Below are 27,216 nucleotides of genomic sequence, written 5' to 3'. Positions count from 1 at the left end.
CAGCCAGCCTGCCCCTTTAGTTCCTCTGAAGTTCAGGCTGGTTTCGGGCTATGAGGATGGAACTGGATTCTTTGAGCCTACAACAGTCTGTGTCTCCTACTGGCTTGAACTCTGGTCCCTAACCTCCTGTTGACTTGAACTCAGTACCCGTACCAAGACACTGGAAGCCACTAGATGGAGTCTGCCTGCAGCTGTTCTGAGTTCCGAGCTTAGTGGGCCCCTCTCCAAGATGGCTACCAGCCAATCACTGTCTCCTGGGGGAGGTCTGAACATGGGTCATCCACTGCTCCTTCTCCACGGAGGCCTCTGGGGTCATCAGTAGTCACTGTGCAGTCTGCGGTTTTGGCCCATCCTTCCCTCGAGGAGAGTCCAGGGTCTTGGAGAGAGCTGCTTGGTACCTCCCTCCTCTTCATTAAAGTCTCTCTCTTCACTCTCCCTGTAGACTTCAATTCTCACCTCAGATCCTTCCTGGGTCTTGGGGTCCCGCTTACCTCCTCCTCTTCCTCCTCTCACTGCTATATTCCAGTGTAAGGACACCACATCTTGGAAAAGCACTTTCTCTGCTGCTCACCACTCTGCCATCTCCCCAGAAGTCCTGTTTCTTCTTTGCTCCTATTTCTGATACTTTTTTATTGAATGAACACTTCAGTGTTAAATATATTCATATTGCTGTATAACAGATCTCTAGATCTTTCTCATCTTTGCAAACTGAAACTTTCTGCCCATTCAATACTCACTCTCCTTCCTCCTCAGTCCTTAGCCCTTGCCAACCACTGCTCTGCTCTTCCATTCTACGAATGTGACCACTCTAGGGACGTCATGGAATTGGAAGTACACAGTGTCTGTCCTTGTGTGACTAGCTCATTTTATTTACACGTGACATCTTATATACATTGTAAATATTTCCTTCCCATCTGTGACTGTTTTTCAATTTCTTGTAATTGTCTTTAACAAAGCAAAAATTTTTAAAATTTTTATAAAGCCAAATTTATCTTTTTTGTTTTGTTTTGGTTTTGGTTTTTGAAAGAGGGTCTTGCTATTAGTTCAACTAGGCTGGCCTTGAGCTCACAGCAATCCTGCCTCAGCATCCCAGGTGCTGGGACTACAGGCATACACCACCACGCCCAGCAAACATCATTTTTTTTATCAATTATATTTTTTAATTATTCTAAGAACTCTTCACCTAATCCTAATTTTCTTTTGTATTTTTTTCTAAATGTCTTTTTTTTTAATGGTTTTTGAGACAAGGTCTGGCTGTGTAGCTCAGGCTGGCCTTGAACTCACTATGTAGCCCAAGTTGGCCTTGACTTCATGGCACTCCTCCTGCCTCAGCCTCCTGAGTGCTGGGATTACAGGCGTGTGCCACCACACCCAGCTATAATTATTTTTATATTTAGATCTGTGATCCACTTTGAGTAGATTTTCATGTTCAACATGAAGTTTAGGTTGATGATCATTTCTTTGCTTATAGATATCCAATTTTAACCTTCAATTTGAGGAATGTTGTATTGGTTTTGAATACCTCAATTTTTGGCAATAGTAATAAAGGTGAAGCATTATGTCTATTTAGTGAAGTGTTTTACCACTTAAAGTAATTTTTATAAATACTTTGACTTAAGAGAACTTAATAAATTCTTATAAAATTGAAAAACTAGGGCATACAAGGCTGGGGATTTAGCTTGGTGGCACCGCGCCTGACTCCTAAGCACAAAGTCCTGAGTTCGATCCCTGGTACCAAAAAAAAACCTAGGGCACACATTTTTGATAATGTATCTGTAGCTATTTAACCTGCCTAGTATCTCTAGAAAGTTGTAAGAGTGGTCCCTTGGTAGACAGCTGGGTGTAGAAAGAAAATTTAATTTTCAATTTGTATTTCTTTGTACCCTTTAAAACTTTGCCACTTGTATGTATTTTCTCATCTATAAGAAATAGATTCATAAGAAACTATATATGAATACAACTGTAGCTTAAAAGGAAAAAACTACAAAGACAACATAAATAGTAAAATCTGGAGGAAATAATGCATTCATGAAAATTGGTAGTTCATGTACAATGATATGACTTCGAATGATTTTTTTAAAATGTTGTTTTCTAAATTAATTGAATTACTGCTTATAAAAACATGACAGGATGGGATTACATAGGATGTTTTAAAAACATGAATTCCAGACTAGATGTGTAGCTCAGAGATAGAGCAGTCCTTAGGATGCACAAGGCCCTGGGTTTAGCACCCAGCACCATAAATGAATAAATACCTTACTTACCTTTAAAAGTTACCACGAAGTTTAGAATCAAAGAATAGTGTCAGTTATGCTGTATGTATGCTGTACAAAAAGAATGAGGCAAATACCCATCCTCCAAGATGTTACAGGCTAAGGTGATTTATGTCCTTTGCTTTTATGTTTCAGTGCCAAACCTAAATCTGAAATCCACGTGTCTATGGCCTCTCCGGTCACTGTGTCCATGGAGACCGTATCCAATCAAAATAATGATCAGCCTACCATTGCTGTCCCTCCCACTGCCCAGCAGCCACCTCCAACCCTTCCAACCATGATTGCCGCAGCTAGTCCCCCATCCCAGCCAGCCGTTGCTCTCTCAACCATTCCTGGAGCTGTCCCCATCACTCCACCCATCACGACTATTGCAGCTGCACCACTACCAACAGCCACTGTGAGTGGCAGCCTCTCCTCTGTCGTAGGCCCCCCTATACCTGAGATCAAAGTGAAAGAGGAAGTAGAGCCAATGGACATCATGAGGCCAGTTTCCGGTAAGTTCATTCACAGAATACTCTCCCTTGACAGTTACTTCTTTCCTGCTTCCTAACACTGCACTCTAGAGTTTACCTCTTTTTTATGTGGCCACAAACCAGGACGTATGACTGTGGTGCCCGGCTTTAAATGTTGTGTTTCATTTGTTTTGAGTAAATGGAAGGCACTCCTTTTAAACACAAAGACCATTTTGGTTGCCTTTTTGTCATTAATTTTAATGTCTAACTAAAGTCATGAGAGTAATAGTTCCCCGTGTGTATCTTTTAATATAGATTCCTTGTATTCATTGAGAAAATATTACAGCCAGGCCTGGTGACACACACCTGTAACCCTGCATGTGAGAGGCTGAGGCAGGAAGATCACAAGTTCAAGCCCACCCTGGACAGTGTAGTGACTTAGCAAGACCCTTTCTCAAAATGTAAAAGCTAATAAAAAGGGCCGGGAATGTAGCTCAGTGTGAAGGCCCTGGGTTCAGTCCCTACTAGCACCCAAATAAGAGAGGGAAGGAGGGAAAAAGGGGAGGAAGAATATTGCCTTGACAAGGAGTCAAGATATGATCATAGCTAAGTTCTGTTTATTTACACTGTGGAGATCTACAAAAAAAAATAAGACTTGAAGCTACAAGGGAGATTATTAGAGAGAGAGAGGGTGAGAGGGCCAGGAGGGTTAGGAACTGTTGAGGGTGCTGTGATCCAACCATGCAGGGCCAGGGACTTAGCTCAGTGGTTCTGCCACCTGCCTCGCAAGTGCAAGGTCCCAAGTTCAATTCCCAGTACCAAAAAAAAAAAAAAAAAAAAAGAGAAGTATGTTACATGCATGTATGAAAATGCCACTGCAAAACCCAGTATTGGGGGCCAGGGATTTAGCTCAGTGGTTTGGGCTCCTGCTATGCAAATGCAAGGACCTGAGTTCAATCCCTGGTGCCGAAAAAAACCGAAAACCAAAAATCCCCAGTATTGGCAAAACAAGTGACATGCAGTTTTGGTTTTGGTTTTGGTTTTTTGAGACAAGGTCTAGCTATACAGTTCAGGCTGGCCGTAAACTCACAGTGATCCTCCTGCCTCAGCCTACTGAGTGCTGGGATTACAGGCTTGCACCACAATGCTAAATTTAGATTTTTGTAACATACTAAAATTGGGGGGGGGTTATAAAGATAAGATTTGCATTTTGTTCCTTTTCAAATTTTTGTACAATTTCTGTATGTTTTCTTGTATGGCAAAGTAAGATTCCTGGTTTTAAAATACTCTTTTGGGACTGGGAATTTGGCTCAGTGGTACCCGAGCCTGCCTCGAGAGCACAAGGTCCTGAGTTTGATCCCTGGTACCAAAAAAAAAAATTCTCTTGATAAACTTTTATCTGACTAGTCAAATCCTAAAACTAGTCATTACCTCTTTTCTCTTTCCCTTCAACTATAAACTTCCAGTTTGTGAAAATCAAGTAACTTCAGAGATTTTATTTTGTTGTTTTGTAAATTAATTTTGGATTAAAGTCCCCCTTACCTGTATGTGCCAGGAAGCTGACAGTAATCTTACCTCTACCCCAGAAATTGTTCTCACACTGATGGTACAGCCTTGTGTAAATAAGTGCATCTCCCCACCCTCAGAGATTACTTTCTAGCAAGGGAGACAAATAGTAAAATAATAAAACAGTTATTAGGTGTGTGCACACTCACATGCACATGCATGCATGTAGGTTTACTTATTTAGGTGTTGAATTCTCAAAAAAAAATATTGTATAGGAAAAGTTAGGTTTGAGGCTGAAACTATCAAAAAAGGGTACTAAGGGTCTCATGGAGGAAATGACATTGGAGTAGAGTCAGGAAGGATGAAGCGCTGGCCCTGAGGCTGTCTGGGAAAGGAGCATTCCAGGCCTAGAGAGCAGCAAGTGCAAATGCCTTGTGATTAGAGTGTGCCTGGTATGCTCGGAGTTAGCAGAGGACATGGTCAGAGCTGAGGTCAGTACTCACAGGCCTCACTGTGTAGGACTCAGGCTGCACTGGGGCAGTGGGAAGCTACTCCTCTTGAGCAGAGGAATGCCAGGAGCTTGGTTAGGCTATAACCACAGCACTCTGGCTGCTGTGAGAGCAAAGATGGAAGCTGGGAGGCTTGTCTTGAGCCTGTTGCACTACCTGTAGGAACAGGCCTGGCTAGGGTGGTAGCCGCAGACATGCTAGGAGGTAGGTGGATTCTGGATTTTTTTCTCCCAGTGCTGTTCTTCAAACCCAAGGCCTTCTGTGTGCTAGGCAGCATCCCACCACTGAGCTACACCCCAGCCCCTTCATATGTTTTTAAGTTGCAGCCGAGAGTTTGTGGGGGCTGTTTTGTTTTGGCCCTGCTGGAGATTGAACTGAGGGTGAGCGATATCCCTAGCTCTTTGTTTCAGAGTGGATCTAACTAAATTGCCTAGACTAGGCTCAAACTTGCAATCCTCTTCCCATAGCCTCCCAGAGTCCTGGGGTCATAGGTGTGGGGTCACTACCGTGACAATTAAAGATCAGATGGTGAAGATGAGGTGTTTGGCCTTAGCAGCAGGAGGCCATGGAGTTGATATCAGCTGAGATACAAAGGGTTGCAGAAGGACCATATTTTGTTGGGAGAGATTAGGGGTTGTTTTTGGTCCACGTTTGAAGTGTCTGTTAGACATCCAAATGTAGGCATCAAGTAAAAGGTTCAATCAACAAGCCTGGATTTTGGCATGGAAAATGAAGTTGCAGATAAAAATTTAGGAGATATAAGTATATATATAAAAATTGTGTTCCAAGCCAGAAGCCTGGATAAGTGGATACAGTCACCTAGGAAATGAATGCCCATAAAAGCTGAAGCAGTTCATAGACAGCTCTAGAACACTGCACCTTTGTGAGGTGGAAAAAGAGGCAAAATTCAGCAGAGGAGACTGAATAGAGGGGCCAGAGTGGTAGGATACAAATTGGAGTATGAAGTGGTATATAAGGCAAGGGCAGAAAATTGTGGGAGGAAGGAATGTTTAGCTGGATCACATGCTGTTGAGAGATCAAGGGAGCTGAGGACTGAGCAGGTGACCCTTAGATTTAGCCACACAGAGGTCATGGAGATCTGGAGAACAGTTTCTGTGTAATGATAATAGTAAAAACATGATTGGAAGTAAGTTCAAGAAAAAACTGGGCGCTCTGAGATTGGCCTAGGGGACTGTTGGCAGATAACTCTGGGTAGGTTTTGGAGATGTGGATTTGAGGTCTTTTGTGATTCCTGCCTTTCAACCTCTGGCACTGTTTCCCCCTCAGCTGCCTGACCACCCTCTTCTACCATAATGTTCTAGCCTTGGACACAGGGAGGATGTACTGGCTCCCTTACAGTGAAACAAACTAAACCTCTCCTCCTTTAAATTGTGGGTGTTGGGTACTCAGCTACCAGAAAGCTAACACAAAGTGTTTAAAATGTAAGCGAGAGGCGGGAGGGGGGAAGGGAGAGAACTGGGAGAGAAATAGAAACATGGTGTACAAAAACATTATAGAGAAGTTTGCTGTAAAGGGATAGAAAAAGAGGGTAATAACAGAAGGGAAATGATGTCAAGAAGTTTGTTTTTTTGTTTTTGTTTTTTTGCAGGTCTGAGTCTCTTGGGCTTTACACTACACCTACATCCCTGGCCTTTGGTTGTTTTGTTTTGTTTTTTGTTTGAGATAAGAGTTTTATATGTTAGTGGGAGTGATTAATTAGAAAGGGAAGAACTGATAATGTAAGAGAAAGCAGTGCAGATTCCTGGGGCAGTGTCTGAAGAGGAGGGAGTGGCGGCAGGATCAGTGTTTTCTGAAAGGTTTGGCCTTTGCTGAAGAACTGAGAGGGGAGAATATACAGTCACTGTGCGATGGGGCGGTGTAGGGGGTACCTCATGGACATAGCTTTCTGATTGTTTCTTTTTCAGTAAAATAGAAGCAGGATCACTAAGAGTACAGGTAGGGAAGAGGAGTTGAGAAAGTGTAAAATACTCATCTAGGGGCAAATAGGATGTTTACCAAGTGAGAACAACCAGCTTGCTGTGTGGTCATTCCAGCTATTTTAGCACATGGGTGCAGGCTGGTTGGAGAGTTGTTTTTTTTTTTTTTGGTACCGGGGATTGAACTCTGGACCTTGCTCTTGCGAGTCAGGCTACAGAACCACTGAGCTAAATCCCTGGCCCTGGAGAGTTGTATTTAAACCTCTTCTGCTTTTGCTGAGTTTGACAAAGCCAGAACAGGGAAAAAGATGGAATAAAATGAGTAAAATGTGGAATTTGAATCTACCAATGGGAAAAAATGGACATGAAAAGAGACGTGACAGAAAGAAGCATGGGAAGGTGGATGGGCAGGAGCTACTAGTGCAGTCAAAGGATTGTTGGAAATTGGTTACTAATAAGAGTGACCTAGGCAGTTGGTTTTGGCTAAAGATTTGAGTACTAGAAATTGAGATGGGTGTGAAGCCAGTTGTAGTTATTGTTGATAACAGCGTAGGGCAGTGGTGGCGAACCTATGGCACATGTGTTATTATGTTTTTCTTTTTAATGTATGAGATTATTTTTTCTAAACTAAAGCCTCAGTATTCAGGTTTAATTGCAGCGTTAGCACTTTGTGACAAATAAGTGGGTTCTGGGTTGCAGTTTGGCACTTGATTTTTTTTTTTTTTTTTACTAGGGATCAAACTCAGGACCTTGCACTTTCAGGGCAGGTAGCAGAACCACTGAGCTAAATCCCCGGCCCTTGCCACTCAATTTCTAAAAGGTTCGCTGTTGCTGGTGTAGGGAGTGGGTAGCTGAGCGTGAGTGGAGGAAAAGGATGGGGCAAATAATGTGGCAGAATGAAATAAGAGTTGAGGTGAACCATTAGCATAATTTTTAAGTTCCTAGACGTGTGGTCCTAGCAAACTAGGATTTGCTTCCTCACTCTGGAGGCTTTTTGTCTGAACACAGTATACTGTGGTAGTTAACAGTGCAGAGTCAGAAGTGAGGCTGCCTCTGCCACTTCACATGTGTGTGGCTTATGCCACATACTCTTATCTGTAAATTGAGGGATGTATTGGTCTGTCTTCCTGTTACTGGGATACAATACATAACTCCCACAGTTTAAAAGGAGAGGTTTAATTTGGTTCATGATTTCAAAAGGATTCAGTCCATCTGACCATGCCTCCAAGGCAGGAACATCGTGGTGGAATGGGGTGGCAGAACAAAGCTGCTTTGTTAAGCAGAGCAGGGGAATAGTGCCAGAGACGATGTGGCTAGGGACCAGATACCATACCCAAAGTTGCACTTCCATGAGCCCCCAAACACACCTAGAAATGTGCTTTACTAATACAAGCCACCTTTTAGAGACCGAGGGCCCAAACTGCAACCCAAAACTCACTTATTTGTCACAAAGTGCCAAGACTGCAATTAAGCCTGAGTACTGTGGTTTTAATTTAGACAAAAACCAACATGGTAACGTGGCTTGCTGTGGCTCATCCCTGCCCTAAGTTGTTCCCAAGCTAATAAAGTTGACAGTCCAGCTTAACTGTCAACAGGGGATAATAGTAATGTTTGCTTATTCTGATTGCTTTGGAGGGGTTGGTTGGTACCAGGGATTGAATCTTGTGCTTGCAAGGCAGGTGCGGTGCCACTGAGCTAAAATCCCCGGGCCCTGATTGCCTTTTTAAGATTATCGGTTAATTGGTTACCTGCTAGGTATTTGTTTAAAGTCCACAAGAATAGTGACTTACACGTGTAAGATTTTTATCTCCCTTGAAGCAAGCTGTATGTTCAAGAATAGTATGTGGATTCTATCAGATCCTTAGGGATCCAGCTCCTTCCCATTTTTCCCTGCATGAACCTGTAAGATTTGATCTTCGTGCTCTTGATTCATAGCAGCTGCTGTAGCTCTGGCTATCATAGCTAAAACCTAGGGCACAGAAAGAAGTCAAGGAATAGAAGATGACATCTTTGTTTTCTTTTCCCTTTTTTGGATGGGGGAGTGGGATACTGAGGATCAAACCCAGGAAAACTCTGCCACTGAGCTGTATCTCCCGCCCTTTTTATCTTTTGAGACAGAGTCTCATGAACTTGCAGTCCTCCTGACTCAGCCTCCCTTAGTGCTGGGATTACAGGTGTGCACCACCTCATCTGGCTAACATGTAAGGAAACTCCCTGAAAGTGCTGCAGAACACTCCTTCCATTTTATCTGATCACACCTATAACAAAGGCTAAGTAATACATTGTTTTAGCTAAATGACATGATACCATGTCAAAGTGAGGTTCCTGGAACCAAGTACGGTGAAGCTGTGGAACATTAAAAAGCATTCAGCAGTCTCCACCACAGCTAGAGTGCTGGCTTTCTACTGTTCTCTTATTTGTTGTTGCTGGGAATCAAGTGAAGCTTTCCATTATGTCTGGCTTCTCAGAGCTGTCTGTGCTCCATTTCCTCTGACAGCAGTTCCTCCACTGGCCACCAACACTGTGTCTCCATCTCTCACATTGCTGGCGAATAACCTGTCCATGCCTACAAGTGGCCTACCACCTGGTGCCTCCCCAAGGAAAAAGCCTCGGAAACAGCAGCACGTGATCTCAACAGAAGAAGGGGATATGATGGAGACGAACAGCACTGATGACGAGAAGTCTACTGCCAAGAGTCTGCTGGTGAAGGCTGAGAAGCGCAAGTCCCCTCCCAAGGAGTATATCGGTAAGGATCCTCTAGGCTCACTGCTGCCACATGACACTTCCTGCTGTAGCCTGGAGGACATCCCAGAAGTGTTCCCTTAGTCCATTTTCCTTCCAGCTCTCTTGTTGGAATTGAACCTCATGGATTGTTGGGAATATGTAATAAGCCATTTAATGCCTTCTTTTCTTGCCCCTTGAATAGATGAAGAAGGTGTGAGGTATGTCCCAGTTCGTCCAAGACCTCCCATTACTCTGCTTCGTCACTACCGGAACCCTTGGAAAGCTGCCTACCACCACTTTCAGAGGTACAGTGACGTCCGAGTCAAAGGTTAGTATCCAGTTTTAACACATGAAATTGCTGTAACCCTTGGCTGTATTATAATCACAACAGGAACCTGTAGGTGTACCTCAGTGACAGAACACCTTCCTAGCCTGTGACAGACCCTGAGTTCAGTCCCCACCACTGCAAAAAGGAAGAAAGGGGGAGAGGGAAAGAAAGGAAGAAGGAAGGATCACAATTTTTGTTTTAAAATCTTGAAGCAAAGTGTTTACATGAGATATCCTGTTGAATGTAAAATTTGGAAAAGTACCTTTTGCCTGTATATAATTGTTGCAATCTAAATCTACTTACTGAATGATTGAAGGATACAACCTTGGTTTGAGTAAAAATCTTCATGTGCTTGCAAAATGACCTTTAGTCCCCAGAGTGGCAGTGGGAGATCTGTACTGGATTGCTTTTTAGCATAATCCACAGTAGTTGCTGGGGTGCTAAGGTGTGCATACATCAAAAGCACTTTCTTTCCAAAAGGCCTTTTATTTATAACATATATGAAGCTTTTGGAATGGTCTAGGGCAAGTCCTCAATAAGTGTATTGTCATTGTTGAACCTGAGAATAACATTTTATAAACCTACATATAATGAAAATGGCTGATAACATCTTACAGAAACTTGGTAAATATTTCTTTGGATGGACTTTAGTGTCTTTCATCTTTGGTGACTTTCATCTCAAGTATAGTAGACATACAGGGAACTGTGAGTTTCCAGAGAACTGGTCATACCTCCCATTCTTTTATGTAAATTCAACTTGGACACTGCTGTTAGAGTTTTCCTGGGGCGTCTGGTTGAGTCCAGTTTGTGTGGTACTGTTAGACATTAGTGACATGCATGAAGGTGCTGATAGCTTAGGCCCTGAGTGGCAGTGCAGAGGTGACTGCACTTCCCAGCTCTTCTTCCTTACACTATGTAGGTGTTCTTCGATATACATGAGGAATTGGTTTCAGGACTCCCCACACATGCCAGGACCCATGGGTACTTACGTCCTGTATGTGAAATGGCATGGTGTTTGCATATAACCTATGTGCATCCTCCTGCCTACTTTATCATCTCTAGTTTACTTGTAATACCTAATACAAATGCTATACAAATAGTCAGTATTCTGCATTATTTAGGAACAAAGCCTGCACATATTCAGTATAGATAGATCTCATTTTTCAAATACTGTCAACCTGTTGTTGGGCACAAGGCCCTAGGTTCAATTCACTTCCAGAAACCCATAACAGTCTTAATCCTGAGAAAAACATCACATGCAAGGGGGGAGGATGACTTTTTTTTTTCTTCTTGTGCTGAGGTTTGAACTCAACATCATGAATTTTAATCAAGGGGTATCAAAGAATATTTGAACATTACTCTTCAAAACTGTAAGGTTCATTAGAAACCCTGACAGGAAAGGCCAAGAAGTGGCCTGAGGAGTCTAAAGAGACAGTGACAAGTGAATGTGACATGGAGTCTGAGGGATCCTAGAACACAACATGACAATAAAATTTATTTAAAAAATAAATAAGAAAAAAAAATAGCCTGGCATGGTGGTGCACACCTATAATCCCAGCACTCAGGAGGCTGAGGCAGAAAGATCACTGGTAGTTCAAGACCACCAGGGGGTGCATAATGAATTCAAGCCCAGCCTAAACTGAACTACACAGCAAGACCTTGTCTCAGAACAACAACAAAAAATCAGTAGGGCTAAGGATATAGCTTACTTAATATATGTGAGGCTCTGGGTTCAATCCCTAGCACAAACACACACACAAAAATGTTCAACATCCCCACCCACTAGGGAAATGCAGATGAAAACACAATGAGATGTCACAATGCACCTATTAAAAAAGGTGAACTAAAAAGAGAAGTAACAGGGCTCTAGGTGTAGAGTTCCTCCCTAGCATCCGCAGGTCCCTGGGTTTGATCCCCAGCACCACAAAGAAAAACTCATAATTGGGATGGAGTGTTATTCCAGAGGGATGCCTAGCATGTGTGAGGCCCTGGTTCTGTCCCCAGCATCACACGTGCAATGTTAATGGGAAGTTGTGGAGAAACTAGATCCCTGTGAGTGTTATCCCACTGCCTTCCAACCTCCATTGAGGTTTTCACTATATTTGAAGTTCCCTTGTAAATGAAGTGATTTTTTTTTTCCTTTTCCTGCTATGAAGATTTCCTCATTGTCTCTGACTTTGAGATGTTTGTGGTTCTGTTTGTGTTTGTCACACTTGTATGTCCTTCTGCTTCTTAAATTTGTAAGTAGATTGTTTTTTAATTAATTTGAGGAGTTTTCATCTATTTTCTCTTTGAATATTTCTTTTTTTGGTTTATATTTCGTGTTTTGGTGAGGCCTTCACACATGTGCTGATTGTGTTTTTTATTTGTTTGGCAGTGCTGGGGATTAAACCCAGGCCTCACACGCAAGAGCCAAGCACTCTGCCATTGATAGTCTACCAGCCCATGTTGGTTCTCTAATGGTGTTCCAGTTATACGCCTTCAAAGCCATTGTTGAGCCCTCTCCTGCAGTTATTTTTTTGGTATCGGGGATCGAATTTGGGACCTTGTGCTTGTGTGGCAGGTACCAGAACCACTGAGCTAAATCCTCGGCCCTCTCCTGCAGTTTTTAATTTCAGTTTTTGTACTTTTCAACTCTAGAATTTTCATTTTTGTTTTTTTTTTTACAATTTCTCATATGGTCCACATTCTCAGCGTGCTTTGAATGGGGGTCAGGTGCGAGAAAAATGCCCATGTCCCAGTTGCATTCCCCAAGGACTTGGCCTCAGCTATAGGTAGCTGAGCCACGATGGAGAGCACAGATGCCCTTCCCTTTTCTGGAATAAGCTGGTACTGGAGGAGAGACAGCCCCATGTTGTGGGTCCTTGTAGTCTGGCATAGGGTCTCACTTGGCTGAGCCAGGAAGGAAGAGAACAGCAGTCAGGTTCAAATACCACAGACCTTCACCTTACTTAATTTTAGTACATTTTCTTAAATATTGCTTCATTTGCCCACAAGACCATTTCCCAAGGATTAACCTAGTGACCATTGTGATTTTTCACTGATGTTACTGGGTAGTGGTCAGTGGTGTGCTGTTAGGCCGAGAGTCAGTTGTCTCCCCTACGGTCTTGAGCTGCTCCACAAGGCAGATCAGCAGCTTCTTGAAGATGAAGCCCACCCTCACATGCTAGCCAGCAGTTGCAGTCCTGGGAATTGATCCCCAGAGAAAGAACAATGTGCATGCAAAACCTGTACACAGATTCTCGTAGCAACTTTTTGTGTAATAACAAAAAACTGGAAAACCCACACAGCCATCAGTAGACAAATGATTAAACAAACTGGTGGCATTGAATGATACTCAGGAGTGCAAAGGAAAGAACTTTTGAGCTAGATGTAGTGGTGCTCTCCAATAGTCCTAGCACTGGGAAGCTGAGGCAGGAGGCTCTCTTAAGTCCAGAGTTTAAGAACAACCTAAGCAACATAATGAGACCTGTCTCAAAAAAAAAAAAAAAAAAGACCAGGCATATTGGCTTTGGGAGGCTAAGACAAGAGGATAAAGTTCGAGCCCAGCTTGGGAAACTTAGTGACTTTGATCCCATCTCAAAAGATGCTAGGTTCAATCCCCAGCATAACAAAAACAAAAAAGCCAGTTGTGGTGCATGCCTATAATCCCAGTATTGTAGGAGGCTGAGCCAGAAAGATCATAAGTTCAAGCCCAACCAGGCATGACTCTGTCTCAATAAAATGGCTTGGCTTGTCTGGGAGGCTAAGACAGGAGTATCACAAGTTTGAATGCCATCTGGGGAACTTAGGGACACCTATCTCAAAATGAAAATTTAAACACAGGGTGGTAATATGGCTCAGTGAGAAGACCCCAAGTTCAGTCTTAATCCCCAGTGCCACACACACACGAAAGGGGGTTTGGAGGAACTCTTAACTTATGCAACAGTATGGATCTCAGGGCACTGTGCTGTTAAACTTACTGGGGAAAAGCCCAAATATATACCAAAAAGTACCACATGATTCCATCGGTGTGACAGTCTCAAAATAACAAAATTACAGAGGTAGGCAGCATGTTAGTGGTTGCCAGAGGTTGATGGTCAGGAAGGCAGGGTATAGGGGTGGCATAAGAGGGAGCTTGGTGACAATGGGAAGGTCTGTGTCTTGAGTGCAGTGATGGTGTACAAATGCATGCAGCAGCAGAGCCCATACCCACACCTCACCTGCGGCACTTCCTTGGTGTTGGTGTAGCGTAGTTACATGTGATGTGAGCCGTGGAGAAACTGGCTGAAGGGCTGTGTCTTCTTACAAGGTTAGAGGGAGGCACAACATACACAGTGGTTCAAAAGCCCCAGTTCTCACACTTAGGATCTACAAAAGGATCAACTGTCTATTAAGTAATAATTTTATTACACGGCATACAGTTCACCATGAAAATATACAATTTGATGATTTTTATATAGTCACAGACTTGTTCATTCATCATCAGTCTTAAAACTTTTCATACCTTTGGCCATCATCCTGATTCTAGCAGTACCTTCCCCCAGTGATTTCCTAGCACTGGACATTAAATATGAATGGATCGTATTCCTGGCTTCTTTCACTGAGCAGAATGTCTTCAAGGTTCATCCAGTTACACCATGTCCCTTCTTTTAATTTTTTAAATTTTTGGCACTGAGGATTGAACCCAGGACCTTCACACTGAGCTACATCCCCGGCCCTTTTCTTTCTTTCTTTTTTAGTGTCTTATTTTGAGATAAGGTTTCACTGAGTTGCCAGATTAAACTAGAATTTGAGATCTTCCTGCCTCAGCCTCCCAAGTGCTAGGATTACAGGTGTGTCCCCCCCACATGTAAGACTTACAGTGAAATATACAAGTACATGAAATATATAAGTACATGTAGAAATGGTGAAATCTGAGTAAGGTTGAGGGGCTGCGGCAATGTCGTGGTTGTGGTACTGTACCATAGAGATATATAATATAGCTATTATACCATATTACCATTGAAGGACTGGATGTAGAGTACACAAGATCTTGTTTCTTTCTATCTTTCTGTCTGTCTATCTATCTATCTATTATGAAGTACTAGAGATTGAAACCAGCATCTCATAGAATGCTGGGATTACAAACACACCTGGCTTCCATTGGGAGGGTGGTACTGGGGGTTGAACCCAGGGCCTTCGCACTGAACTACATCCCCAGCCCTTTTAATTTTTTTATTCTGAGACAGATTCTCAGTAGGTTACTAAGTTACCTAGGCTGGGCTCTATCCTCCTGTCAGCCTCAGAGAGTGCTGGGAGTATACTTGTGACCACCACACCCCTTTCCTCTGTATTCTTTTTTCTTTTTCTTTTTCTTTTTTTTTTTTGGTACAGCAGATCGGACTCAGGACTTGTGAGGCAGGCGTCGGCACCCTGGCCCACTCTGTATAATTTCTTATACTTGCATGTAAATCTGAAGTTATTTCAATGTGCTGACAACCTTTTAAATCATATTCATGCTAATATTTTGGTATCTGCCAAATAGGGATTTTTAATGAATTAACTTTATTGGATAGGGGCAGTATTAGATTCACAGCAAAACTGAAGACAAAGTAGAGAGTTCCCATAAACTCCCTGCCTCTACATGTGGACATTTCACACCACAAGTGAGACATTTCTTAAAATTGATGAAAATTCAGAGTTCATAGTATGCAGCAGGGCTCACTCTTTATGTAGCCTGTGAGTTTGAGCATATGGACATATCTGGGTTTTTAAAATCAGTTTATACAATAATTTTTAATTAACCATGTTACATGTGAGAATCTTAAGTTCTACTTAAAAAGTAATTAAAGCTGGGTGTTTTAGTTTTGGTACCGGGGATTGAACTTGGGACCTTGTGCTTTCTAGGCAGGCGCCAGAACCACTGAGCTAAATCCCCAGCCACTATCTGGGTGTTTTAGTACACCACCTGTTAATCCTCTAGCTGCCTAGAAGGGGGGACAGGAGGATCACAGGTTTGAGGTCAGCCTGGGCAGTTAGCAAGAGCCTATCTCAAAATAAAATTAGAAAGGGCCAGCAAGGTAGTTCAGTGGTATAATCCTTGCCTAGCACACATGAGGCCCTCAGTTCAATCCCCAGGTACTGTAGAAAAATCTTACAAATAGAGCTAAACTCACGTTGTCCAACATCCCTCAATTCTAGACTTGATATCTTTTTTTTTCTTTTTTCTTTTTTTGGTACCAGGAATTGAACTTGGGGCCTCATACTTGCCAGGCAGGTGCTGTACTGCTGAGCTACATCCCTAGCCTGATATCTATTTTATACTTACTTTATTACACCACTGGTCACTGGACTTTTCTCCCAAATTTGAAATATAATTCCCACTTGATTCATGGGATTTCAGATCTAGATAACACCAAAAAGCTTCCAGAATTCCCTGTCCAACCCTCCACATGCTTATATGCATCACATACTGAGCAAGTCTGAATCACTAAAGACCATCACCCCTCTTACAAGAGATTAGAATATTAACTTGGTCTTTTTAACTCACCAGAGGAGTATATCTTCAAGCTTTCTTCTGGAGTGACCAGAAAGGTAGAAAGCTTTTATTCGTGTGGTTGAATCCTTTTCTTAATGGCTTAAATGCAGAGAAATTACTTAAAAACATTTATATAAAGAAATCTTGATTAAAAATTATGGCACTAAGGTTACTTGAACACAAATGATTTAGCCATATAAAAATTGAAACATGCTTATTTTTACATGATTCCAGAGGAGAAGAAAGCTATGCAGCAGGAAATAGCTAATCAGAAAGGAGTATCCTGTCGTGCCCAGGGCTGGAAAGTCCACCTCTGCGCTGCCCAGTTACTACAGCTGGTAGGTGCGGTTCTAGAGGATGCTGGAGATGCTCAGCTTCTCAGAACATTATCTCTTGAGTAAATCTGAAGCATTCCCTACTAACATGTGTCATAGTACGTTTTCTGTGTGTTGCTATGTAATATCAAAACTACTATATCAGTTACTTGTGCTTATAATTAAATCTTAGATCTAAAATGTATGGAACAGCTGTGGTGGAAAACCTAAAATTAAGATTTGATATTAAGGCCGGAGATTTAGCTTAGTGGTTCCACCGCCTGCCTCACAAGTGCAAGGACCCAGTTTCGATCCTGGTACAACAACAACAACAAAAGATTTGATATTAATATCCGAAACAAGGAGCCATTAATGGCCTACCCATAATCCCCTCCTCCCTAGTGTATCACTTAGATAAGGTTCTTTGCCTTAACAGCCCTCCTCACCATGGGAACCAGGCACAGTCCTGTTTCTCAGTTAGCAGTGGGCTTAATTTCTCTGCCAGCTTCAGATATTGGTCAAGCCAGTCACAGACTCCTTTAGGGAGCAGGGGACACCCCTTCCCTCTTGATACTACAAAGCCTCCTTCCCACAGCTGGTCCTTTTTACTCCGGTCTTGAGTGCAGTTCATGTGCCCCTGCATGGCATGCTATGTCCTCCCTAGACTGTAATGTATGCGACTGGTAAAATGCTGTCAATCTCCTCTGTCCAATGGTGGATCCTCTATGTTCAGCCAATTTCATGAGCCTAGGATAAGAATCTCTCCTTCACCCACCGGGTGAAGAGAGGATACAGTGAAACCAACACCCTGATGAAGTTTCCCCATGTTTGAAGTAGCAGTGATCTCAAAAACAAGGTCTGTTATCAGTATCTATAAAAGTGAGTTCCTTGGCTTTTTACTTATAAAAATCATAAGTTTTTTCTCAAAACTGGTAGAATTTGGGCTGGGGATTAACTCAGTGGTGCCTCTGCCAGCCTCGAAAGCACAAGGTCCCAAGTTTGATTCCCGGTACCAAAAAAAAAAACTGGTAGAGTTGTTTTTCAGAGGAATTGTGAATTCAGGGCCATATTTAAAAGTTATCCTTGAAGGGAACAAGAGAGGAGGGAGGGAGAAAGGAAGGAAAGAACAAGAAAAAATGTGAAATAAAAGGAAAAAATGGAGACAAAGCTTTGGTACATAAGGAAGAGAGGGGGCTTGAGGGAGGGAATAGGATAAAATAAAACATATTTTAAAAATCAAAGAATTAAATTTAGTGATTCCTTGATAAGTTAAACATACAATTACCATGTGATTTGGCAAGTCCACTCCTAAATATAAACTCAAAAGAATTAAAAATAAGTGTTTCAAAAAAAAAAAGTTAGGGGCCAGGGATTTAGCTCAGTGGCGCGTGCCTGACTCACAAGTGCAAGGTCCTGAGTTCAATCCCCGTTACCAAAAAAAATTTATCCTTGAAGAGATGAACCTAAACAATGTCAAAATAAAATGCAAATCACTATTGATCAATTTTCATGACTGTTTGTTAACCTTAATACTTTAGTCCTTTAGAGAAAGGACTTTAGGCTGGGGATTTTCACTGAAACACCCTTACAATAGTTGGCAACATTGACTTGAGGTGGGTTCCGTTGCCTGAGGCTAATATAGAACAATATCTCTGAGTCACATGCTCCCTCTTATGTGTTGCAGACAAATCTGGAACATGATATTTTTGAAAGACTTAGCAACCTACAGGAAGGAATTATCCCAAAGAAAAAAGCTGCAATTGATGATGATCTGCACCGAATAAATGAACTAATACAGGTTGGATGTGCCCTTTCCCATCTGATCACATACATAGCAGGTTATTTGCTAGAGTCCTCCTTCTCCCATTGCCCTCCCTCACCCACTAGTGTCTTTATTTTTTTCTTTTTGGTACCAGGGATCGAACTCAGGACCTTGTGCTTGTGAGGCAGGTGGCGGAACCACTGAGCTAAATCCCTGACCTCTAGTGTCTTTCATAATAACAGCTTATTGTTATGACCAGTGTGGTGGCACGCTCTAGTAATCACAGCTATTCTGGAGGCTGAGCCAGTCATATCACAAGTTTGAGACTAACCTGGCAACTTAGTGAGACCATGTCTCAAAATAAAGTTTTTAAAGTGCTAAGGATGTAGCTCAGGGATACAGTGCTTGCCTAACATGCATTGAGGCCCTGGGCTCAATCCCCAGCACTGATGGTGGGGGAAAGCCTATATTACCAAAAAGCACTCTATGTGGAAGTCTTAAAATGGCCTCTCCCCAAGGGAGCATTTCTGTCAGAGCCGTTCCCTCCTCATGACTGCTCGCTGATGATGTGATGTCTTCTGTTCCAGGGAAACATGCAGAGGTGCAAGCTTGTGATGGATCAGATCAGTGAGGCCAGAGACTCCATGCTTAAGGTTTTAGATCATAAAGATCGTGTCCTGAAGCTTCTAAACAAGAATGGGACTGTCAAGAAAGTGTCAAAATTAAAGCAAAAGGAAAAAGTCTAGACCAAGAAGAATCAAGAGTTTGGAAACAGAATTTATGAAGAAGGATGGTAGGGGTGGGGGGAGGGTTTTGGTTGTTTTCAAATGAACATTGAAATAAAGGTAGTGTTCCTTCATTCACACGTGAAAGCAGAGGGGGACCCGTGGCATCAAGCCTCTTCTCCTTGCCCCAGTCAGTTCTTCTTTCTGACCTTCAGATGCCCTAGTTGGCCTTTTACAGTAGTGCCACAGCACCAAGACAGGCTGCCACATCACACACTAGAGTTTGAACTAGTTCTTGTTGCTTTTTTAAAGAACCATTTCCAAGTGAAGTTGTTACACTGTCTGTCCTGCATTTGTCAGAATTGGATTTTTATGGAGGTTCAGAGCAGGCAACACCAAATATTTCTCTGAGATCCTGTTCTGAAGTACGTTCCTGGATCTCTGTACTTCTGTAGCTGGTGTGATGCTGTTAATTGTACCACACATCTCCAGACGTTAATAAAGGACTCCAAGAAGTTCTGTACATAATCAGTGTGCAACCTTTTCTAAAGCATGTCAGTGTTGTACCGAACATGTCTTAAGTGTTCACCTTGCTGTCATTTCTCTGTTCTGTTTTGTTATTCCACATAGAGCTCTGCTTATCCCTGTAATTTGAACATGTTACACAGTGAAGTCTTTTGGCTCTTGATTGTCTTAAATACATGAGTGATACAAATTGGTCAGATTGTGAGACTGTTGAAGCTACAATACCTGTTAAGGCTGCAGTAAGGAGGTGAACCTTTCAAGTGGGTAAATTCTCTTCACAAATCACTCTTAGTTCTCTCAGTTAACCTCTAGTAAAGCAGCCCAGTTTTGCTTCCTGTGGACACAAGACCACCCATCACATCTATTGCTTCTACAGGGAAGACCTGACCGCCCTCCTTCGTTAAAGCACAAATTTCCAGCTCCCTGAACAGAGCTGAGACAGAGCTCAATTCCACTTCTGCCTGCAGGACCAACACTCCAGCTCCCAAGACAGCCCTGCTGGTACTGTATTAGAAGGCTGACCCTGGGGCCGGGGATTTAGCTCAGTGGTTTTGCTGCCTGCTGTGCAAGCACAAGGACCCGAGTTTGATCTCTGGTACCAAAAAAAAAAAAAAAAAAAAAAAAGAATGGTGAGCTTTCCTTGGAGTGGGCTTGGGCTAGAAAGAAGCAGTGCATACTGTTGGTCTCCGGGAGCCTGAGTAGCCAAGGGGCAAGAAGTTTTAGGAGCTGATAGAGGCTGCATCACCAAAATGCTTCCTTGCAAAATGGAGGCAACCTAGAAAGATAGCCACTGTCTCCTAGGCACCTGCAGAATGCCTGCTGGAATGGACCATTGTCCGGTCTCATCTGTGTACACATTCCCAACCCCCCACCCCACCCTGTGAGCCTATGTGGCCTGCTGGCTAGTGTGTGACAAGGTTAGGTATTTGGGGTCCTGTGTTACAGATGTGCTGTTTAGAAGTCTGTCACCATTTAATGAAACTTAACCCTTCTCAAAGGAAGCTTGCCAGCATAAACCTTAAAGTCAGTGCAGGCTAGGGCGGTAGTTTTTCACTATTCCCTCACCTTGTGAGGACAATACAATCAGAAGTTGGGGGAGGGCTGAGCATGTAGCCTAGTGGCAGATTGCTTGCCTAGAATGCACAAAGCCCTGGGTTCTATCCCCGACACTGCCAAATGGGATGAATCCTATGAAAATGCAATGGTTCTGAAACATCTCCATGTAAATTATAACAATATATGATACAGCTTCTAAAAGTGAAAAAAAATGATTTTCAAAATGATTAAAGAAGGGGTCGGGGATTTAGCTCAATGGTGCCACTGCCTGCCTCAAAAGCGAAAGGTCCTGAGATCAATCCCCAATACCAAAAAAAAGGTCAAAATGATTAAAGATATAGTTGACATTATAACCTAAACTTTTTCCGAGACAGGCTCTCTCACTAGACTGGCCTTAAACTCATTATGTAGCCCAAGTTGGCCTCAAACTTGTGGTGATCCTCCTGCCTTGGCTTCCTGAGTGCTAGGATTGCAGGCATGCACCACCACAGCTGGCCCTATAAACCAAATATTTTAAATGATGTGATACTGTGTAACCAGCACCACAGTCAAGGTAGTGAACCTACCAGCCCCCTATGTTTCCCTGAGTCATGATTTCTTGCCTCCTTCCCTTACCTGCTTCCCCACTTCCAAGCCAATTTCTGTCACTAGATCAATTTGTATTTTCTGGGATTTTAACTAAATGAAAATACAGGACGTTTTTGTGGGGAGGGAGTCTGGCTCCTGTTACTCAGCACAGTGGAGATTTTCCCTGAGATAAATTTGCGTTGCTTGTTTGAATAGTTTATTGCTTTTTGTTGCTGAGAAGGATTGTGCCAATAGTTATTCCACAAGTTGCTTATTCACTTGTAGAAAGACATTGGGTTATTAGCAGATTTTTAATATTGCAGGTAAAACTTTATGCATTTGTATTATTGTATGGACATATGCTTGCACACAACTTCTCAGTTGGTGGTGGTGTGTTAAATTTGCTTACTCCAGGGATTTATGACCAGGAGGGAACACCGAGAGTCCAGAAATGGACTCCACAAAAATGTCATTCACATACTTAAAAATCAGAGAGTTGCACTATATTTGTTGTAAGACTTGGTTTCTGATATTTACAATGGGAAATCAAAGAAACATCTGGAAACGAGTCTTAATTCCCCTTCCTGCTCTAGAAAACCTCTCATGCTACTTTTGAATCCTAGATATTTGAAAAGATTACTAAGTAGAAAATGCCAACAACGGCCAGGAATTTAGCTCAGTGGTGCCACCACCTGCCTTACAAGCACAAGGTCCTGAGTTCAATCACTGGTAACAAAAAAAAAAAAAAAATACCGACAGGTTTAGTGTAGTAATAGAGTCTCATAAAAGGTGGTTGAAAAGTTACTTGGAGGTGATACAGTACAACCCAACGTGATAAAATGGACAATTTAACACAGTTATATTTAGGTTGGGCATGCCTGTAATCCCAGCACTCAACAGTCTGAGGAAGGAGACTCACAAGTTCATGGCCAACCTGGGCTACATAGTTCAAGGCCAGCCTGGAGTTTAGATTAGCTTTGTCTGCCCTTTCAAAATAGATTTAGAGGGCTGGCGATTTAGCTCAGGGTTTCCGGTGCCTGTCTCGAAAGCGAAAGGTTCCAAGTTTGATCCCCCATACCAAAAAAAGAATAGATTTAGAGTATCTAATTCTTTGTGACTGGCTTTTTGTACACATCCATTTTTTGGGGACTAAAGTATGAGAAAGCAAGGATTCTCCTGGTTTCAAGTAGGCCATTGATGTCCAGAGTGCAAACTGTTTCATTTGCATTTTACTTCCTCCAAAGTCTCTCCGCTTTGGTTAAGGATCTCTTCATTGTCTCTGGTATTTTTCTGGGTCCTGATAGTTTGTTTTGGCAGACAGGGGCAGGCCCTCGAGGGAGTTAGTGCAGAAGATGAGAACACATCATGACTGTGGCTGGAGGCGCATCTGTTGAAGGTCAGGCCTCAAGATAAAGATGTAATGACCAACCTACATGCCTTCCCAAGGGATAAGAAAGAAATTGAAGATACTATAATTTGTATCAGTTGGTCCAGTAAAGTCCAGATAGACATCAGTAACCCAGGTGGGTGGTGAGAGCATCTGGACCCATCCCTTCCTCAAAATTCCTTTCTTTGTTCTTTCCCTGTACCCTTGCTATTGATCCACTTTTCTATTGGATCAAAAAGGAAGAATCAAGATATATCATGTACAGGTACAAATTCACTGTGATGAATGTTATTATGTATACCTAAAATGTATGAATAAAATTAAAAAAACATTTTTATAACAAAAATATTAGCTTAAGTGGCTATACTTGTAATCTTATTGGTTGATTATAGTTTGACCCATGCTGTACTCACCTTAATTTTGTACCCACCTCATGATTTTGCCTATAAAACATTCTTAGAGAAGTGACCTTTGTGGCAACCCACTTTCAAGACCACCCTTATCTCTCAGGAGCTTTATCTCAATAAATCTTTCCTACTCTTGACCTCTGTTGTTCCTTGGTATGCATTCTTTAATTTTGGGGGACACAAATTTGACATATCTGATATCTACAGAGTTGGGGGTTATAGTTCTCCTATATAAATTCTTTTCATCTTATCTCAGTCACATGTCCCCAGACTAACTCCCGGGGGTATCAGAAATTTACTTAAATTGTGTGCCTAAATTAAAAATGGAAGGATTTTGGGAATACATATACTGTCAATTTTGTATGCTCCATAGGACATGGTTACATTCAGGGTAGGTACTTAATATGTACTTTCAGACTTCTATCTGAAAGAATAAATGCTCAACTGCATCATGGCTCAAAACTACAGAAAGAGGAGTATAGTTGTAAACAAACCAGGAAAGTCAAAGCTAGGTTCACTGGAGCTATTAACATCAATAATAGTTTATTTAAAGCAGAGTGGAAATGAATAGTAATATACAAGTCATTACAGAGCAATACTAAATTGTAATGTTAATTGTAACTCCACCATAGAGGCAAGTTCAAGATGAAATGAATTAATAAGTGTAGTCTTGGAACAATAACTGCACACCATAAGTTGTATGTGTCAGCAGATGACTAACTGATGGAGTCTCCCAGTGATCTTCAGTGTAACACTCCAGTCTCTACTGCCTCTGGTCGGTTCTCCCTGTCCTTCCTTTTCCAAATTAAGCAATTAAGGATCTTGTATTTGAGGACACCATTTAAACAAGAACAAACCAAGGATAAGTGTGTGACAGTGGCCCAGTGCAAAACAAGGGGAGCTCACACTGGTGATGTAGTAGGTGGAATGAGGCCAGGGATCTGCATGCAAGACCCAGGACCAGAATTTTTTTACTCTCCCCATCCAGAGAATTTTGGATATGGTAGAATTCTCAGATGTGATGTGTTCTGGATTCTCCTGGAGGGTTGTTAATCCAGATTTGTGGGTCTCAGCTCCAGAATTTCTGATTCAGAAAGTCTGGAATAGGGGCCAAAAATTCATTTATTAAAAGATCTCAAATGATTCTGATGTTGATCTTGAGACTCATTTCAAGAACAACTAGGTTTGAGAACCTCTGGGCAATAACAACAGCTTTGCTGAAGACCTAAGACCTCTTGGAAACCTCTCAGTCTCACAGGAATGCAGTTCCTTATCTGCTTGTCTGCTCACATTCACATACATTTTTATGAAGACTCTTATGTACACTCAAGCATGGTTGCATGGCTTAAATAGAAAATATTTCTTAGTTGTCCATTGCTCTCAGAGGTTTTTGATGTCAGAATTCCTATAGAAATGTACTGACTTCTATTTGGATTGGCTGAGACCACAGCCTTTGGGAAAGAGGATGTAGCCAGGTGCTGTGGTAATGTTGACTAAACAGGGAGAGAGGGACCATAGAACAATAGTGACACTACTAGCTTCTTTTACTGACTTGCTAACAAGCTTAAAAGATTCAGGTGCTGTGGAGTGAGAGATAGGAGGAGGAGGAGGAGGAGGAGGAGGAGGAGGAGGAGGAGGAGGAGGAGGATAAATAGAAGGAAAAATGGAAGGAATGGATTCATTGAGCAGACTGATGAGAAGAAAGATCAAGGAAAGAGGAGGAAAAACAGAAGAGATGGCCAGAGAGAGAAGAGAATGTTGAGGTCTTGGCTGGGTGCAGCCCTGTCTGCCCAAAACTTGAGTTTTTAAGTTCTGAAGTCATCTCTCTGCATAACCACAGTTAAAACAAGAGTGGCTACAATCCCCTTTTGTGTGCCAGGGGCTTTACATCTTCTTTTTGCCAAAATCTCATACGACCTGCAAAGCCAATTTTATTTCCCACATTTTGTGGATGAATCTCAGAGAGAAGTTAATCTCGAATTAACCCACATTTCCCTTAGGCCCTGTGTAACTTTCCGTCCCTCCTGGCCCTGTGCTGAGTGTGGGTGAGGAGTTACAAGCAGCAGTTCCCAGACGCGGTAGTTAGAGGTGGTTGGTTTCAAGCAGAGTGGTAGACAGTAGCCCTACCACTCAGTGGAGTGAACGGTGGTTCCAAGCAGCACCTTGGACAGCAGCTCACGAACAGGGGACGGAATGACTGTGGTTCCAGGAAGCACCTTGGACAGTAGCTCAGGGGCGGGAGGTGGACTGAGTGTGGTTCGAAGCAGCAGCATGGACACTAGCTATAAACTCAGGGTTGAGTGAGAAGCACTAAAAGATGAAAGACTTCACATAAAATTAACCTGTCCATGGTACACCTGGTTTATGTAGGATTAAAACTCTGTAGTCAGATCTTGGAGTCCACACCCTGATCACTCAGACACGTTCTCTGTACCGCTTGGTGGATGTTTTGTGGGCCAGTACTACCTTCCTTTTAGGAGAAGACCTCACCTTCAGTTTTATTAAGCTGTGCGTTCCCTTGGTGTCTTGTGTCTACCTACAATAGAATGTTTGTTGGACAATTTCTAATCCATTTTTCTAGGAATTGCTGTTATTTCCCAAGATTCTGTTTTCTATTGAGGTGAACATGAAGATGCCCTGCTGAGAGCCCCTTGCAAGAATCCCATGGTGCTGTGAGTGTGTTGCTACAAAGCTTAGCTCTCTTCAGGGATTTTCTCAGCTTCAGAGTCCCCTTGCCTTCAGAGCACACAGACAGTGCCTGATCCAGGCAGGGGTATTGAAGCCCAATGGTTTCAGCCCAATGCAGACAATGGCTTGACTAACAATTGCAGCTCTGTGTACCACAGTGTTGACTCAAATGGCCATGCAAATTACCTCTGCTTACTGCTGCACTCATCTTTTTTCTTCCACAAGTGTGGATTCCAAAAGTAATTTCTTAATAAACATCTGACTTAGGGTGTATCTCAGAATCTGCTTTCCAGGCAACCTGCCATGCCTTGTCCATTCCTTGTTGGCCTTCCCTCTTCCACTTCTTTATATAACTCCAGCTTACTTTGGAAAATTGGAACACAAGTGCCATTTTGACACTGGCCATTTGTCACCCTTTCTTTGATGACACTTCACTTCTATTTTATTATTTTTTTGTTAAAAGAAAAAAAAAAGAGTGCTGATCCTTCTCCAGTGCCTTTCAAAAGATGGTAATGCATCATCAGCCTTTTCACTTGTAGGGCATGATCCTAGAGATTGTTTCACCTGTGGGTGGGAAGACATCTGAACAGCATTATTAAACACAATCTTGTTGGTAACAGTAAAATGAGGGGTGGCACCAAAGGTTCTCCAATAGAGAAGTGGAGGCAAGTTACGACAGTGATTTACACCACACCACATCTCTAAAAGAAAGAGAATTCTCTCTAAGCACTAATTTGAAATGATCTTCAGAGCATATCATTAATCACAAGAAAATCAAGGCCCACTGCCATGTTTGGGATATGTGTAAGCATGAGCATGCATAGCCAGAAAGGGCATTGGTTGTGCACAAGATACCCATTATGGCTGCCTTGGGTGGGAACTGGGTGGCTGGAGGACAACAGTGGGGAGAAAGACTTCTTCATTTTTTCTTTGTACTTTCAGAATTTTAAATTGTGAGAGCTTTGTACTATGTGATTTATCAGTTCTATAGGTCATTGGTAGCCTCTCTCATATCCTGGAGTTCAAGAGGGCAGGGTACTCTATCAGCTAATCTCTATGTCCATAGAGTTCAACAGTATGTCAACAAGATGGGACTCAGTGAGCATCAGTGAATGAAGCCAATAAACCCTAGCTCCTCTTGCAAGAGAGAAGAGTTAGGCCTGAGGGCAGGGGTTGTAAGATCACACAGATGTTCTCTAGTTTAAAAGCTCAGGGTTCCTTATACCATGGGACAGGACTCTGCTGTTTTGATTCTCAGCATTCAGTGGAGGGAAAGAACCCTGTAAAAGTATTTTACCAGGTATTTTATGGTTTATTTCTTTCCCTTTCAAATGGCTCTCCCTGAATTAATCATGCTTCTACTGCTTCAGAATTAAGGAGGAAGAAAGAGAGTTTGAATTTCTTGTGATCTTTACCTTGAAAGAGCTTCCTCTCTTAACTTCATGTTAAAAATAACAAATCTCTCATGTGTGAACCTACAGTTCTATTTCCTGGCCAAATAAATTCTGTCATATTCTGGAATGAATTTAACAATGAATTAAAGTTTTATTTTAATTG

General features: G+C 42.3%; 1 protein-coding gene across 1 annotated transcript in view; it reads left to right on the top strand.

The window, feature by feature from the left end:
• Positions 1–20,066, top strand: part of LOC110343887 (histone deacetylase complex subunit SAP130-like) — a gene marked incomplete at its 5' end in the record, with an annotated part of 53,641 nt that extends 33,575 nt beyond the window's left edge. The window contains 6 exon segments of the mRNA XM_087198316.1: positions 2,409–2,767; positions 9,175–9,423; positions 9,604–9,729; positions 16,463–16,566; positions 18,227–18,340; positions 18,892–20,066. Of these exon segments, the coding sequence (XP_087054442.1) occupies positions 2,409–2,767; positions 9,175–9,423; positions 9,604–9,729; positions 16,463–16,566; positions 18,227–18,340; positions 18,892–19,050 (1,111 nt within the window).
• Positions 20,067–27,216: the final 7,150 nt, after the last annotated feature.

Source organism: Heterocephalus glaber, unplaced genomic scaffold, assembly GCF_053883595.1.
Source record: "Heterocephalus glaber isolate CG9 unplaced genomic scaffold, H.glaber_assembly_v1.0 deba00000347, whole genome shotgun sequence".
NCBI classification, from domain to species: Eukaryota; Metazoa; Chordata; class Mammalia; order Rodentia; family Bathyergidae; genus Heterocephalus; species Heterocephalus glaber.
This window is presented reverse-complemented; position numbering and strand designations above follow the sequence as displayed.